The sequence below is a fragment of the Eurypyga helias genome, unplaced genomic scaffold (genome assembly GCF_000690775.1).
Source record: "Eurypyga helias isolate BGI_N326 unplaced genomic scaffold, ASM69077v1 scaffold5436, whole genome shotgun sequence".
NCBI classification, from domain to species: Eukaryota; Metazoa; Chordata; class Aves; order Eurypygiformes; family Eurypygidae; genus Eurypyga; species Eurypyga helias.
In genome coordinates, this window is record NW_010254563.1 from 166426 (window position 1) to 183655 (window position 17230).

Sequence of the window (17230 nt, forward strand, 5' to 3'; positions counted from 1 at the left end):
GGTTGGGCGAGAAGCCTCCAGCCATACCTGCTGGGTTGCTCGGGAAGGACTGTGCCCGGACATGCTTGGGATGGCTCACATCCAGCAACCACTGCTAGGGAGCCCACGATGCTGAATGAATCACGAGCCAAACAGCTTTATCCCTGCCCTTAGTCCATGAGTGGGATGTGCCTTGGAAAAAACAACCAGAGGCCAGGCACTGGTGCTGCTGGAGACAGAAGCGATGGTCCAAACTCTGCCTTCGGGCAGTGCTGCCACGCTTAGAGCCGGGTCTGGACCAGGAGAGATCCTGGCTCTAAAATGCGTTACACCCACTGGGCTGTTTTTAACATGTGTCCTTGTGAGATAGGGTGGGTTTGGAGGTAAGAGGATCATGGTAGAAGGGGTTGTATGTCGTGTGTTTAGATCTGATGTCTTCAGGGCTGTGTCATGATTTTTGTGTTTTTCTGGCTCAACTCTTGATTTGGAAGTGGCTCGGCAGAAATTGAGGTCGTTGCAAATGTGACAATGACACTTCACTTTTCTGGAAAGCACTGGTTGCTCCATCAAGTGAACTCGAGCTACCAGCTGGGAGGTGTGGAAAGACACAGGAGTTCTGTGGTGCAATGTGAGATGGGCAAAGGAGAGGTTGTCCTTGGAGGAGCCGGGGTCCGAGCACACAGGGAGAGCACAAGCACTGCCCCCGCCCCGTGCTGTCCATAATTGCTTTGCTGCTGTAACGCCGGTGTGGCTTATCATTTTCCATCCTTTCTCGGAAATTATAGAGGAGAGAAAGGGAGATGTGTTTCCGCTGTCAGCGCTTCAGGAGCATGCAGCAGCGTGGCTGGATGAAAGGAGCGACGTGGTGGTTTTGCTCTGCAGAGGTCCCAGTGAGACGCATGCACGAAGCGCTGCGTGGCTTTGGGCTCAGAGAGAGGGAAGGCAGAAACCGGTGCCAGCTCGCGGTCATTCCCCGGCTGCTGGAGCTCTTCAAGGAAGTTGTACATCTGGTGCTTTCCCATTTAGTCCTTTCAAGAGGCTTATTTGAGAGCGAGGTTTGCACGGAAGAGTCAGAAACAAACAGCTCGTGGTCCCATTTGTGGGATGAGAGGAACATAAGAAGAGACTTTAAAGATGGGATAATCAGTGAATGAAAACCTGTGTTTTAACAAGGCTGACATTTTGCTGTGTCCATTAGAAGACTGTTGTGTGTTACAGTGATTTTTCCCATAGCGTGTGGAGGAAGGGAAAGCCGTTGACTCTACAATACAGCCCCTGAACACAAAGCCTGGGGTGCTGCAGAGCCCTGGGGGTGGTCTGTGTCTGCACAGGACCTCTCTCCCCTTGGCCTCTTCCAGTCCTGCCAGCCAGACAGTGGTAGAATAACCTCTCCTCTGGGAGGACTCTGTAGTTTAATAGTTTTTGTACCACCACCTCTCGGGGAGTTCTTACAAACAGAAGGGGTTTTCACTGGTCACCCTGCTCCTCTGGAAGTTTAATATCATCTCCTAAGCCCCATCATTTCCCTGGTCGCTCTACGATGTACTGTCCCGTTGTTACAGCTATGCCACTACCAGTGACTATGGCCGGATATCACAGCCCAAATCACCTCCTGCTTGTATGAACCATGCTTTTGAATCCCCACACATCTGCTTGGCTTGGCCAGCTGTGCCCTGTCGGCATAGGGGAGTGCAGGGTGCTGGCTGCAGTGGAAGGACGCTGCTCTCCAGGGTGACAGGAACACAAACACAAGGGGAGAATCCGATGCGTGAAAGCCGAGCACCTTCCCGCTGCTGTGATAAGGAGCAGTGGATAGCGTGTCAGTTAATATTGGACCAGGATTGTTGCTGGGGTGCTGTGGCAGGAGCAAACACGCCAGGAGTCACCACGGCGCGATGGACTACGTGGTGGGCAGTGGGCCAGCGTGGGAGGCATGCGGGACCATGGCTTCGGGGGTGTCCGGGACCATCTGGGGAGACTGTGCCGTGGGGGGAAGCAGGGCTCACACCAAGTCACTCGTCCTGTCCCCAGGGTATAAGAATATGTAGTCTTTTCATACTGTGTATATGGCCAGGGGTCCTACAAGCCTCTTTAGGATCCTTGGGGTTTTTTTAATTAATGGGGAAAGCAACGGCACTGTGCTGGTGTCAGGAAGAAGGGCCATGTCAGAGCCCACATCTGCTCATGATTCAGAGGAGAAGATTCCTTTTGGATCACTCTGTGTCCTCCACAGGTACAGGTAATTAACCCTAGAAACAGAATCACTTGGGTTGGAGAAGACCTTTAAGATCATCAAGTTCAATCATAAACCAGAACTGTAAACCACCTCTGCCTTCTAATACATAATGATGCCCATAGCCTGGTGCACTGAGAGGGCCACTGGCCGTTGGTGTGACTTACTGGTGGGATTTAACAGCTGTCTTGGAGGTATCTCCTATTAAATATGTTATTAGCTGAAGCAGAAGGGGAAATAAAAGCAATAATTTTGTGAAACACAGATTTGCATCCCATCTTCTCCTTAGAGCGTCACCTCTAGAGCAGTAGATTGCTCAAACCTATGTTGGACAAACGAGCAGTTTCCTTGCTTGTGAGGATGCTGCACAGTTTATTTACTTTTTTGGAGGGGTAGCTAACATCCTTATTCTCCTCTGAAGTCTGGCTTTACCTCAGTTTCTGCCTGAGAGATGAGAAAATACTGAACGACAAAACCGCTTCCCGCTGAGAAATCACAACGGCTGTTAGCTGAGGTTATTGGAAAATCAAAGGGTTTGTGCACGGGAAGAAATGCAGCTAATCCCAGCCGGGGAGTTGCTGCCCCAGCACCTGGTTTCTCCTCCTGCCTCTCATCACAGTTCTTGATGTCCTTCTGATATATGGGACCCTGTGAGGGGGAGACCTGGCCTTTGGATGCAACGATAAAGGATAACTCCCAGGGTATGGTTGCTTCAAGGCGTCTTATAAGCGGGAGACCTCGTAAAATGGAGAATAATGCTCCTGCTGCAGCATGCTGCCAGGGTTCAGCTCCTGGGAGCAGCCTGGGGAAGCAAGAAGCAGGCATGCGCCTCCATAAACCAGTTAATTGATTCCTGTCAGCTACTGATCATACAAATCATCGAGCACGTTGCAGCCACGTGAAGCTGGAGATATCCGAGATGTTGTCCTGCCAAAAATGGCAACACTGCCACTTGGCTCTTCCGCGTGGGTGTGGAGGTGACCCTTGGACCCACCAGCAGCTCAGCACCCTCTGCATGTGTTTTATGAGGCAAAGTAAATGTTTGGGCAGAGGCAAAACATGCTGCTGGCGTGTGGGCATGGCCACATGCGATCTGCCTGTGCTGACTGGCAGATAATTGCAGAAGCACTCGGGTTTCTTCGAGGTAAGTGTGCCAAAGGCAGAAGAGCGATGCCTGGTGCAGGGGAGCACGATGTGCACGTGGGGTCCTCGGCTGGGTCTCATACCCCCTCATCCATGCGGGTCTACTGATGGGCTCAGGGGACACGGGGAAGGGGACTGCGCTGGACTTCACGGAGGATGAGACTTGTGGCCCTTCCCCATGTGATGAGACAAAGGAGACCGTGTCCTGACCCATCCCCACAGCCGCCCACCATCACAGGGAGTTTGTATACGCTGCAGCTGGACTGGCCAAAGGCTCCATTGCACCGTCTGCCCATATGTGTAATGCGTTTTCCCTCTTTCTCCGGTAGAAAGCAGCCGGTCCCGTGTGTGTGTGTCTCGGAGGGGCGCTGAGCTGCTTAAAGCCAAATAACAAAAGTGATCTTGTGCAAACGCACGCCTGAGAGCAAACAGAAAGGCTGGGGCAAAAGGGAAATGGGAACCCACCCCTAAATACCACAACCAGGGAGCCTTGGCACTGGCTGCCCTCCCTGCAGGCATGGTGCTCACCATACCAGGGCATTGCTCGGTCCTCAACCCCTCCTGCACACGTGCCCACGGATTCTGGCAGCTTGAGCCGCGGGCAGGCAAGTCAGCAAAGCCGCCGACCCGTGCAGCGGGATGTTAGGCAGAGCTCCCGTTGGCTCAGGTGTGAGCACTGGTGGTGTGGCCACAGGAACATATCCCTCTCCCCACCGAGTCCGAGGTCCAGAGGGTCCTGCCTGCGGGTACTGAACTTTTTTCAGTCCTGGGCAAGTGTTTCCTGGCATGTTTGTCTCCTCCAGCCCCATCCCTCCTGACCCTAACAGGAGGTTCAGGAGGACAAGATCAATGCGGATGGGCGGGAAGGTATAGCTACACGGCCAGAAATCCCTTGGGAGCCAGGGGGGCACAGCTCCTGTTCCTTGGCCCCCTCAATTATACCCCTCAATAAAAATGATGACAAAACCAAGCCTGGGCAGGGTAAGGGGGAGCAAGTCTGGTCCAGCATCGCTGCTGCCGTAGGAACAGCCGGGCGTTCAGGCTCACGTGAACTTCACGGCTTTTGGGCGAGAGGCAGGTGGAAGGGGTTAAGGAAGCTGATGCCATTGGCTATCTTTTCATCTTGTAAAAACAGTCCTTTCAGCAGTTTCAAATATCAAGAGGTGTGGGGCTGGGTATTTTACTGACATCCCAATCCAGGGAGAAACCTGCCCAAGGGTTAAAGTTTGAGCAACCGAGCAAACAAGACAACTCCTACTTTGCGGTCACGTGAGCCTGACTGCAGCTAAAGGCCAAGGGAAAAACATCATAAACCAAGGCTTCGGCTTCGCAGGAGACGGGAGCAACCAGGGCAGGCTGGGAGACACGATGGATCTGCTGCCAAACTTTTCTTTTGCCACTTGGCTGCTCCTCATCGTTTTCCTTAGCCTCCTGGTCCTGTAAGTAGAGGCTGGCCCCAGGGTGATGGGGAGGAGAAGCCTGTGCCTGCAGCTGGGAGGGGACTGAGGCCAACACCCTCACTATGAAGTGCCCAAGTACACGAATCAGTCTTAAAAACTCATCCTCGGTCTTCTACCTTGAAGGCAGAGGCAAGGGCTGATACGGGAGGGGTTGCAGGGCTCCCCTGTGCTCTCCCCATGCCGGCTGGAAGGGAAGGAGGAAGTTGGGCTGGGCAGGGAGGGAAATAAAAAGGAACTCAGTGATTTTTTTGCTTTTCTCAGCAGATCCAAAGGAGAAGTAACTTCTGTGTTTCTAACCGCAGCAAGCTCTGGTTGGCTGCCGCGGGGACAGGACGTCCCTGGCTGGGCTGGGCTCTGCTGGGAGCAGGGCAGGGGGTGATGGCTGTGTCTGCCTGTGTGCTTGTGCCAGCAGACACCCCGGTTTAAATAGTTATGTTGGGAAAATTGGCCTTTTGCTGATGTCACTCAGGGGAGCTGTAGTAAGCTATACAGGAAAAACTTAATTTTGCTGTTATAATTTATGTCCCCGCTCGGCTGCTGTGCTGCTGTGGCTCAACCACCTGAGCATCACAGTAGGTCTTTGCAAAGACAAACACAAGGGCAGGTCTCAGCTTGAGGACTTAATCCTTCTGAGGTGTTTCTTCAGCCCCTTGAGTCACAGTTGTTGGATCTGAGGAACTCAGTGTGGCCCCTGAATAAAGACCTGAGGTGCCCACGTGAACCATGTTTGCTTGGGCTGGGCTTCAGCTCCTTTCAACCCATGTCTTGTATCAAAATACACCCCAAATTATCTTGTACCCCAAGTCATCCTGCATTTATTGCAGGAAGAGGGTGTCCTCAGCAGGACTGCTGCTGCTAGTCCATCATTTCAGCTTCTTCTGGGAGACAGGAATCAGTTATTTAAGCTCTTTGCTGTTCTTGGGATGAAGAACCATTACTTCTCATTGCATAAATGCATCTCTCATGCTCTTTCCTTGGCAGCTATGGGATATGGCCCTTCCGGACATTCAGGAAGCTGGGCATTCCCGGGCCACAGCCTCTGCCATTTCTGGGAACTTTCCTGGGGTATCGGCATGTGAGTACCGGCAGCTGCTGCTCTGTACTGCCTTAGGGTCTTACTTGTAGCTGGTGCTGGTTTTCCCATCCTTGGAGCATCTCTTTCCTCTGCCCTTGATTCAGTCAGGTGGAAATGATGCTTCCAGGCAGGAAGCTCTTTGGACACACAGAGAACGCAACAGTTACTTTTAGGGTCTGATTGACCTGAATGAGGTATGCTGTGGTTTTCAACTACTTTGTAATTTAAATTATTAGTTAGTTAGGGTTTTTGCCCATTCCCCAGCAGCTGAAAATCTGTTGGATACAAAATAAAATGTTGAAGAGAAGCCTAAGACAGCTAATTTCTGAGAACTGTATGTTTCTGTGTGTCATCCCCTTCAAGAGGCTGAATTAGCTCCAGCAATGCCCCATGAAGCCACCTGCTGTTGGGCCAGCCTGAGAGTACCCAGGTGAATAGATTTCTGAATAAAACTGAAATATTATCACATTACCAAACCTTACCAGACAACTAGGTAGTAGCTGGTCCCAGGTAACTAACTGCAAACGCAGAACAAAATGTTTTAGCTGCAATGAAAGAGGTGTTTTAGCTTGTGTTTGCTGGGCTTTACAACATGCATACAGTCTCTTACTAATGGTTCAGCTGATGCATGGTGAGTGTTACGTGTCCCATAAGTTTCATCCTTACATGTAACATCAGTAAAAAACCTTAATGGAAACAAAGCAAAACAAAAAAGCCATTATCATTCCGATTCAGTAACTGCAGTGGAAGATCTCATGAGGACGAGGCAGTAGCAGCTCTAACTTGTTGAGCTGAAGATGAAAGGACACCCTGGGATCTAGTTCTGCCTGCTAACTCCGCTCACACTAAAGCTGTGTACCCTGTCGTACCTTGTCTTCATCACATTTTTAGCTCAGGTTGACTAGTGGAAGTTGAAAGTACTTTTTTTTTTATCTCTCTGCTGTCTTTTTTCCCTCCAGTGCAAATGTCCCCTAAGTGTCTACGTGACTCTTCAAAGCCACCGTCCACCCCCCAACCTCTTACAATGGGTCCATGGGATGCGCCGCACTACCAGCTGTGACCTGCCTTGATCACTTTTCACTGGCAAACTGTTCATTTCTCCTTTCTTCTTTTGCAGGGACTCCTGAATTTTGATCAGATGTGCTTTGAAAAATACGGTAGAATCTGGGGGTGAGTTTCTTTCTGCAGAACAAAACTACCTGTTTGGGGTACTCCACGGCCCCAAAATAGAATGGAAAAAGGTACGTTGCCACCATGTCTCAGCACTGTAATTCCAGCAGTGACAGCTTGGGAAAAATCCAGCTTCACCACTGGGAATGTCTCCAGCCATCTCTCAAAGGCTTCTCTCCTGCTGGGATTTCAGTGTGATGCAGGGCTGGGATGATGGTGGCCAGTTTGGGGGTCACTGGTTTGCATAAGCTTTGAAAATAACCATTTTTTTTTTCCTTTTCTCCTTTTGGGGACATTAAAACCTGAACAGTTGTGCTAGCGACCTCGGGGCTGGGGAAGCTTGCATCACAGAGAGCCCAGGGAGCTCCCCTCGTCCTCCGACACCCGCCAAATCAGCACGGCCATCCCTTTATCTCTTAGCTCCAGATGCATTAGTGAGGGTATGCACCAATCATTTCCCAGCCACGCTGCCTGCCCAGAAAACTCCACTGCTTGGTGTCAAACTGAGCCTCGTGCCTTTGAAGCTGCTCTTCTGTCTGTCTTGAGCAGAAAGCAAGCTGCAGGCTGCCGCAGCGTTTTTCATCTTGCTCCCTGCTTCTCCCAGAGCCGGGGTGCGAGCTACCTTTCAACCTGCCTCCCCGCTCCCTGCACAGCGCTGGTTTTGTGCAGGGGCCTCTTATCATGCTTCTCTTGAGAACCCCTCAAACCGAAGCAAAATTGTTGTGCAAAAAAAAAAAAAAAAAGAGATATCCTAGGAGGCTTCATGAAACCTAGCACATTTTTTTTTAGAGATTAAATGTTCTGAAGCCTCTTGAAGACAGCAGCTTCCCTCGGCTGTGGCCCAAGGCTCCCTGCCCTTTAGCCTACACCGCAGCTTTTAAGTTTTTCTGTCTCTGTTGATTGGAAAATGGAGGAGACAGATGAGTTTTTCCCCTCTCATTGCCTCGTAGGCCAGGCAGGGAAATCTCTTTACCCCACAGGTAGGCTATTCAGTGTGGATTTACTGACTCCAGCTACCAGTTGCAGAAGCAGAGCTCAGATAGCCCAAGCGCAGGGGATCAACACTGTGGCAAAAGCTGCTTTTTATCTAAACCCACGCTGCTTTGGCAACTCCCTAATACCACAGACAATTGCTAGAAATATTCATGCTGTCTGTGTTTGGCATTTTCTTTCCCTTTCTCCTGTTTTACTACATAATAAAACAGTTTCAGCCTCATCCCTTGGGCTATTTTGTCAGAGGGGACTCAGCTGGCCCAAACCCTCTGAGCTCCAGCAGCCAACGTGCAGGGCTGTGGCAGCAGACGAAGCAGGCTGGTTTTGCTCCAACTGACCGTGAGCGATGGACTGACTGTGGGTTTTTCTCGGCTTAGGATTTTTGATGGTAGGCAGCCGGTCCTGGCTGTTTTGGATCCCCTCCTCATCAAAAACGTCCTGGTGAAAGAGTGCTATACCATTTTTACCAATCGCCGGGTAGGTATCTGTTGCTGTGCTTTCCTCTGCAGTACAGGGTGCATGGAGCAAGCAAGAAGGTGTTTCTTCTGGGTTTCTGTTGTCCTTTACTGAGCTCTTCAGCAAGTCATTGCTCTCTGTTGTGCCCCAGTTTATTCATGGTAGCAACAATGAAACTGCGAGGGAGGTGTACAGGCTGGGACATTGGGACATCAGCCTGAAGGCACCCTAGGACTGATGCCATTTGTGACCCCTACACTTTTCTTTCCATTTCGGTTGTTTGCTGGTTGAGGTAGAGCTGATATGACTTCAGGGGCCAAGTCAACACTCCATGGTGGTTTTGGTGGGGTTTTTTTTGCATTGCTGTCATATAGAAGGGCACTGGAAACCTTCACCCATCTCCCTGTGTAATTGTGTCCCTTTTGCTGTAAAATTCCCCCTATGCAGAACTTCCGTCTGAATGGGATCCTGGAGTCAGCCATCAACGTGGCTGAAGATGAGAAGTGGAAAAGGATACGTACTGTGCTGTCTCCAACCTTCACCAGCGGGAAGCTGAAGGAGGTAAAGCAGAGGCCACTGGTACTTTGCATCAATAGCTGGAGAAGGACTGGTCCATTTCTGGGTACAAACCTTCCCCACAAATGGGGAAGTGACCCCGTTTGTCAAGACCACGTTCGTTAGCACCTGCGTTGTTGGGCGCAGTTCAGCAGCACAGTGGCTGTCTACTGTCATGGGGAGGGGGTCGGAAGGATTTGGGGGATGAAATGGCACACACAAAGGTACTGACTGAGGCTGTTGGCCCTATGACCTGTATTTTCTTCTTGCTAAGCACATCACTCAGACCATGGTGCCCATTTCCCATGCACTTGGGAGCCAAGTTCGCTCCCAGCTGGAGGGAAGGCTTAGGTGGAATGGGAGCCTCATGTGGATTTTGGGAGGAGAGCCTTGCCCAGTCATAGTCAGATGAGCTCGGTGGACTGGTTATTAAGATGAGAGAAAGCGGTGTCGGGAGCCTGGAAATTACACCTTCCCCATGCCTGTCCTTCCACCACAGGCCAAAGGCTTGGCAAGTGGCAGATGGCAGTGTGGAATTTCCCAGTCTTGTGTGGTGGAGGTGAGTCAACAGTGCCTTCTGCTTTGGTTTGCATTTCAGATGTTCCCTATCATTAATCACTATGGCAAAAAATTAGTGGAAAGCATTGAGAAGAAAGTGGCTAATGATGAGTTTGTGACCATGAAGGAGTAAGTAAACTGTGTGGGGCTGAAAGTTTGTATTCTGTGTGGGGAAGGGTTGTTTTGGAGAGCCTTTTCCATGCTGTAGGTAGATCCCTTGTCCACTATGGAGACAAACTCCACCATGGTCATGGTGAGTTCCTCAGCAGTGGGCTTTCTGTGGTCTGTTCCCCATTTTATTTCACTGGGGATGCATTTTGAGGAAGGAGTAAGGCCCATTCCAAAAGTCCTGCAAGATGTATTTTGGATGTCATTCTTACAGACTCTTTCACAGGGGGAAATCAGAATACAGTCTTTGTTAGCCCAAACTGCAGTTCAGTGCTTTCCAACCACAGCCTAGGTTTTTGACACTGAGAAAAATTGTGGGATGAATGCAACTGGGGAAACTTTGGAAAATACAATGCTGGTTACTGTCAAATTAGGAACTGGTATGTTAGGACTCTGCATTGAGTCCTTGATTAAAAGAGATGCCCTCTCAAGGGATTCCCTATCAAGGATTGTTCCTAAATGGGCTCTTATTCACTACTCTGGTTGGGTTCATCCTATTCACTCTCTCTTCTTCTCTACCTAGCATTTTTGGAGCCTACAGCATGGATGTGGTGGCCAGCACTTCTTTCAGTGTGAATATTGACTCCATGAGCAACCCCAATGACCCCTTTGTCACCAACATTAAGAAATTCTTCAAATTCAGTTTCCTGAACCCCGTGTTCGTATTCTTAGGTATGACACATCTCACACAGCCCTGAATTCAACGTCAGAGGTGGTGACAACCTGCTTTTGCTGGTGGCTCCCTTAGTAGCTCTGAGTCCTCTTTGCCATATGAGAGACGCTCAGCCCTTTGCAGGATTAGATTCACCCTAGCAGGTCTGTGGAAATATTTCCCCAGGGAAACCACAGTCAAGATCTGTATAGCCCATGCAGGTCTTTGCAGCATCCTCCTGCAAGCAGAGACCCTATTTGCAGAGACACGAAGGAGAGATTCTCTGCCACGGAGAGCTGCACTGAGTATGGCATTGTGGCCATATAGCGACATACTGGGGAGATGCTGAAGTGCTGTTGCATGCCAGCCATGATTAGGTAAAAAGTAAGCTGAATGCAACACAAAGCAATTTTTTTTGGGTCAGTGTACAGTTTTACCCCTCTCCTTTCTGTGCTTTGTGCCAGTTTTGAGTTTCTTAACCCGCCACTTTGGGCTAAAATATGTTGTTCTTTTCCCTCCTTTTAGTGTTGTTCCCCTTTGTTATCCCAGTGCTGGAAAAGATGAAAGTGACTCTGTTACCCTCAAAGGTTATGGACTTCTTCATGGGCGTCTTCCTAAAAATGAAGGAGGAACGGAAAAAGGGCATCAGCACGGTGAGCCCAGCCCAGGCAGCCTCTTCTCTTCACTGTGCTGTCCTGAGTGCAGGAGGAACGCCGGGTCATCTACAGAAGCTGTGATGTATCACCTACCCTAAACCTGGGGGTGGCCAGAGGCACACCCCGCCTGAGCTTCCACATGGAGAGAGTATTTGTGTTCATAGAGAGTCTCCAGTCTGAACCTCAGTGTGCGCTGAAGCCGTGAGCCTGCTGCTGGGGCTGCAGATGGAGCAGATCTTTCAGCAAGGAGCTTGTGGGGGACAAGGTTTGCCTCCTCCCCACCCACATCTTCTCTCACTGCCTCTGTTTCTCCCCAGGACCGGGTTGATTTCCTGCAACTCATGGTTGACTCGCAGAGCTCCCATGACAGCTCCAAGTCTGCTGAGACTGACTCCTACAAATGTATGTCTTGAGATCTGTCCTCCTCCCAGCAGAAAGCATGGTAGTTCCTCATGTGGTTAAAGGAAGGAAGTAGAAGAGGATTTTTGCCATTAATCCTACGGGAAATTCAAGGTCTCAGTAGTGGGGCCATAACAATGCTTATCGCCTATCAGCCATATTTTATTACATCCCATTTCCTGGGATAAATCCTGAGGTCTGTTTGTGCAACAAAGAGCAAACAGAGTGAATATCTCCTTACTCCCATTTCTTATTTTATCTTCTCTGAAGGCCAGCGATGTTGGCTGTAATTCACAAAGCACACATGCTGCACATACCTTGCTCATCTCTGAGCTCATCGCTGTTCGTCATCCTAGGTAAACTGTTAGATTTAGAAAATAATTGCTCAGCCAAGATGCAGTCCCAGTCCACCAACCTCAATCAAGGCAGGATGCTTGTGAAGTGCTGAGGTGCCCGCACAGGGGGTTTGTACAGCACCCTGCATGGCAGGCTGCATCCTGGCAGTGCTCAGACACTACCGCAGTCCCAGCGTTAAATCCCGTATATCCTCACTGCCACTGCCATGCTGCTCAGGGCTACTCAACCCTCAGCAACGCAAGGCTCACCTCGGGGCTTAGAGGAGCTGCTGATCAGCTCTTCATCTCTATCTTTTCTTGGTATGTGCCCCTATGTTTTCTGGCCCAGGAGCGTGGTCTTGGGAGACAAAAGAAACTTTCTGAATCAGGCTCAGGCTGCACATACCTTGTTTCTGCTCTCAAAGACAGCAGTGTGACACTGCTGATCTTGACGGCAGGTTTCTGGCTGCACAGCAGTGCCAGACCCACCCCTCTGTGGTACCAGAGGGTTAGCTTCACCAAGTGTGAAGTAGTTATGAATAGCATTACCTAGCTTGATGAGCAGGATCCTGAATTCCCAAGCATTAATCACCATTGGTTTCAGCTTCTTGCATGTGCTTTTATGCCTCTTTTCAGCATTAAGTGACGAGGAGATTCTGGCCCAGTCTCTTCTCTTTGTCTTTGCTGGTTATGAGACCACCAGCTCCACCCTCAGCTACATCTCATATAACCTGGCCACCCACCCTGACGTGCAGCGGCGACTCCAGGATGAGATCGATGCAACCCTGACCGACAAAGTAAAGGAGGGTGGGGGGATGCTGGGGTTGTTCCCACCCTTGTAGACCCTGAGCCAAAAGCCAGGCTGGAAACAAAACAGTGGAGGAGGTGCTGGCACTGAGATTTCCCCTCCTCTGGTCTCTGATGCCTGAATGGGAGGCGTTGCGGGGTGTTGGGGTCGGGTCGAAATCCCATGTTTGTAGCCATCCTGATTCCTCTCCCCAGGCTACTTCCATGTACAACGCCATCATGCAGATGGAATACCTCGATATGGTGGTGAACGAATCCCTCCGGCTCTTCCCCCCTGGGGGCAGGATTGAGAGGGTCTGCAAGAAGACAGTGGAGATCAACGGTGTGACTATTCCAAAGGACATGGTGGTCATGATCCCAGCCTATGTCCTGCATCGTGATCCAGCATACTGGCCGGAGCCGGAGGAGTTCAGGCCTGAGAGGTGAGGACCAGGTGGGGAGGGAATAGCTACACACTCATCTTCAGCCCTGGGTGTGGAAACAGCAGCAAAAGTTGGGAATGCATGATTATAACATTTAAATTAGGCATTTATCATTGTCTGACATCTAGTCCAGGCATTACCGGGAGGGGAGTTTTATGGTCTACATCCATAAACTGTGCATGGAATTTAATTAACTGCATTGAAGGGAGAGACAGTGAGAGCAGCTCCCAGCAGCTGTAACACTGAGAGGTTTATGGCCAGATATTAAAACAAGAGCCACTGGGTGACTGGCACGATGCCGTGCAAATCAGCAGTGGAAGGGCAAAGACAGAAAGGAAATAAAACAGTTTTTCAACTCAGGTTTTGAAACATTCCTTGCCTAGGCATCTCTCTTAGAACCGGTGAAATGAGTCAATAGCCCAAGGCAAACCTGGGAGAGCCTGGGTCTGCTAGTCTTCGGGAGGCCGGGAAGATGTTGAGGGCTGGTCCAGCGAGAGCAGGACCAGAGCTGTGCCCTTGCAGCAGGAGTTGAAATGCCCCTGGAAGCTCATCTCGGTTTGGGGATGCGGTGGCTCTGGGACAAAACATGGGAGCAGTATCACACAGAAGTTATGGAGATGGGGGCTGCTGAAATCACCTGTGGACCACTGTGGTCACCCTGCATTGAATGCAGAGGGAACCACCCAGATGGGAGCACTCTGGCGATGAGCATGTTACACCAGTCACTCCAGTAGCACCATCCTTACTCCAGCTGACAAACCAGGCGTGGGCGTCTGGCCAGGAGCTCTTTCAGGATCACTCGCCTTGCTGGGAGTTCAAAAGTAGCGAGGTACTTCACTGCTGCCTTAGCATGGCTGAGGTTTGTACCTGGACCTCATGCACCGTGAATGAAAAGCTTTCTGACATGAAAACGAACTGATCACTGGGAAGCATCACTGAAAATGCTCAGTGGCAAATTTCTCTGTGAAGCTGATTGTTCTTCCCTGTTTTTCATGATGAGGAGAGGAATGGCTGGCGTGTCTCAAAAGCAACCCTGCCTTTAGTCACGCAGGGGGAGAACGTCTTTGTGCTCGCTCACTCCTTTGATCTAAAGGGAAGACGTGAAGCTGTAGACCTGTGTGGTTTAGGGTTTGAAATCTGGGTTCAGTTTTTGAGCTGAGAGGGAGTTCTGAGAAGAGAGTAGTTATGAAATCCATTAGCATATTTCAGGTATTCCCTCGTTCACCTGATGGACCTGGAGATGCACAGCCAACTCCAAGCAGCAGGATAAAAGCAGAGGCATAAGGTATCTATTGAGATAGAAATAAGGGGCTTAGCTGGGTTCTTCTAATACACACACAAAAAGCTTTTGCCTTCCTAGACTCCACTTCAGATCTGAAAGCTGACGTATCCTGGAACAGTAGCTCTTCCTAACTTTTCTTTTTTGGTTGTAATCAGGTTCAGTAAAGAGAGAAAAGAGTCTATGGACCCCTACACCTTCCTGCCATTCGGGGCTGGCCCCAGGAACTGCATAGGAATGAGGTTTGCCCTCCTCACGGTGAAAGTGGCTGTGGTCTTCCTGTTGCAAAACTTCTCGTTCAGAACCTGCAAAGACACGCCGGTGAGAATACGGGGTGATGTGTTTCGTTATCTGCCCTTCAGTCCCACTGCGGTGGTCCTGCACACTCTCTTTTGCCTCCATCTCAGGGCATACGGGGAACTCTCTCACGTGCACATTAAATACCTGCCTTCCCCGAGGAGTTCAGGGGCCGCCAGCTTCAGGACTGCTAGGGTTTTACTGCTTCACACAGAGACCAGGGAGGATGATTTCACCAAGGATTAGAGAGGCATATGGGAATAACTGTATTTAAATCTTCTCAGTTAATTTAAATGGTTCACCACAAGTTACTGATACATTTTCTTAAGCCTCTACAGAAGCAGATTTAATGTTGGTAGAATATGTCAGGCTGAAATCCCTGAAGTCCTCTGCCTTTCTTTGGGTGCCCTTAAGCTGTGGGGTTCTTGCTGCCCCACAGTGTCCTGCCAGTCTGCCTTGACCTGTCTTAGGAAGACGCTGCTCCGGAGGTCTCAAGGGGAATATCCCCCCAGCCCACTCCAAAGCTGTGCTTTGCAGCACAAACGTGGCTATTTGCTGTGAGAGATCCCAAGACAGCGAAATTCATCTCTTAGGGGCCACCAGGCAGTCTCTAAAGGGTAACAATTGTCCATCAAGCACCATCTGAGCTAGATTTGATTGGTGACCCTCTCCCGCTGGAGGATATGCAGGATCCTATCGGGTTTTGGTTTTGCCCGGGGTCCCAGGGAACATCACATGCGGTACTGATGGGACAGGCCCTGCAAGACGGGGCTGTTTGACATAGAGTAAATGCGATGGCTGTTGGAAATTATATGTCAAGCAAGCCCTCCTGAAAAGATGGCAACTCCCTGTGACTCAGAGGCAGGGAGCACTGTGTTGGTGTTAGCTTCCAACCCCGACCCGGCTTTCTGCACTGACTGCCGAAAAGGCTGTGCGTTAATCCATTCCCTTCACGAGGCGAGCTTGGGAAATCAGAGCAGAGGGGGCAGCAAGTGTATTCAAAGGACATTTGTTGTAAGAAACAGAAAAATCCTTATTAAATTATTACTTGGCACGGGTGCTCAGCTGGAATCTCTGCAGATTCAGATTGCAACTCAACTAGTAACCTGGAGGTGAAAGACTGTAATAGTCCATTAACAATGCGGTGACCTATCCACCCTCCCCCAAGTCTAATGACATTTTTCTAGTCCTCTGCAATCCATAAAATTGATTCTTTTTATAACTGCCTTTAATTAAAAGGAGACAAGTTAAATATGTATTGTATTATTGGTGCCCATAGGTTTATGGGGCTCTTTCAGCCCTTTTTTTCTACAGAAGATGGCGTGTACATCAGATCAGAGTGGGAGGGAAAAATTCATGCCAGAACATCCCTTCGGAATACATATACGGAAGCTGCAATCTCCTCTCGCTCTTTCACTGATGGCATGTTGGGCTCCAAGCCACATTGCTTAAATTTCCTGAGACAAAAGTTACCGGGATATGGGGATTTTAATGTAGCTTGTCGGGCTTGGGGTGTATGACCCATGTCCTGAGGGGGAGGAGAGCTAGGATACGAGCAGCATTGAATTGATGGAGGAGACCTAGTACTCTGCAAGACAACTCCCTCCAACATTTTTAAATGTTCTTTTTAATGAGATTTTCAGCCCACCCCAAAGGACCCCATTGCTTTTCTGTGTGAGGATGCTGTTTCTTTCATACTCAGTCTGAGCAGCAATCATAGTTTCATTCTTCCTGGAGAGCTTATTGCTCCTCCAGCTCCCGTTAGGATCTAGTTCCCCTTAGTGCTAGCACACTTCAGCATTTAACGAAATGGCACTGCATGTCTCTCCTTAGCTGTGGCTCCCCGGGTGGATTTTGGCTGCTTTTCCCTCCATGTGCAGCCTGTTGATCTGAGCTCTTCCTACCATGCCCTGTGATAGCCAGAATTCACTAACCAGTTTATTCAAGAGCAGAGGGTTACTAAACCTCAGCTCGTAGCTGTTTTACACGAGCAGTAGTAGTAGTTCTGCTATAAGAACATGTGTAAGTTAGATGTATTGAAAACAATGGGTGGCTGAGATGTACGTGGGCTGTAGGGGTCCTGTCAGTGCCATGACTGTCCTTTTTTCCACCTTATATATCTATTTTGGCTTTTTTTTTTTTTCTCCTGCTCAAGATCCCACTGGTTCTGGACACAAAAGGCTTCATGCAACCGAAGCAGCCCATCGTCCTGAAGATGGTCCGGAGAGCCCATGCTGATCTGGAGAAGTGAAGGAAGTGGGAACAGATCAGAGGCTCTTGTTTGATGGTGCCTCCTCTTAACTCTTGAGAGGAGACCTGGACTGATGTGTGCGTTGTGGAAATGTCAGTGGTGCAAACCCCCATTTCACAACAGGGCATTAGAGGTTTGGCCCAGCATAATACCATGAGCATTTTCCTAATGAACACGAGCCTCAGATCCCACTGTCCCCAATCACAATAGGCATTTTGCAAGACCATTTGCACTCAAGCTATTTGGGCATTTTTTTTCTTTCCCTCTGAAGAGGCACTTTTCTAAGCAATTTGATTCCAGACACTGTCAGTCTCTTCTGGCAGTGCAATTTAAATCAAGATA

At 49.7% G+C, this 17230-nt stretch overlaps 1 protein-coding gene across 1 annotated transcript; it reads left to right on the forward strand.

The window, feature by feature from the left end:
* Positions 1 to 4723: 4723 nt before the first annotated feature.
* Positions 4724 to 16888, forward strand: LOC104510695 (cytochrome P450 3A12-like). The gene is made up of 13 exons (XM_010153028.1): positions 4724 to 4794; positions 5797 to 5890; positions 7008 to 7060; positions 8431 to 8530; positions 8957 to 9070; positions 9663 to 9751; positions 10314 to 10462; positions 10968 to 11095; positions 11416 to 11500; positions 12469 to 12629; positions 12835 to 13061; positions 14499 to 14661; positions 16793 to 16888. The coding sequence occupies exons 1-13, from the start codon at positions 4724 to 4726 to the stop codon at positions 16886 to 16888; spliced, it is 1530 nt and encodes a 509-aa protein (XP_010151330.1).
* The last annotated feature ends 342 nt before the right edge of the window (positions 16889 to 17230 follow it).

Excerpts from the sequence above, each read along its gene's own strand:
- LOC104510695 (XM_010153028.1), top strand. The coding sequence starts at position 4,724 with ATGGATCTGCTGCCAAACTTTTCTTTTGCCACTTGGCTGCTCCTCATC. Across the intron at positions 12,630-12,834 it reads ATGCAACCCTGACCGACAAA|GCTACTTCCATGTACAACGC; the intron begins GTAAAGGAGGGT and ends TCCTCTCCCCAG. Across the intron at positions 13,062-14,498 it reads GAGGAGTTCAGGCCTGAGAG|GTTCAGTAAAGAGAGAAAAG; the intron begins GTGAGGACCAGG and ends GGTTGTAATCAG.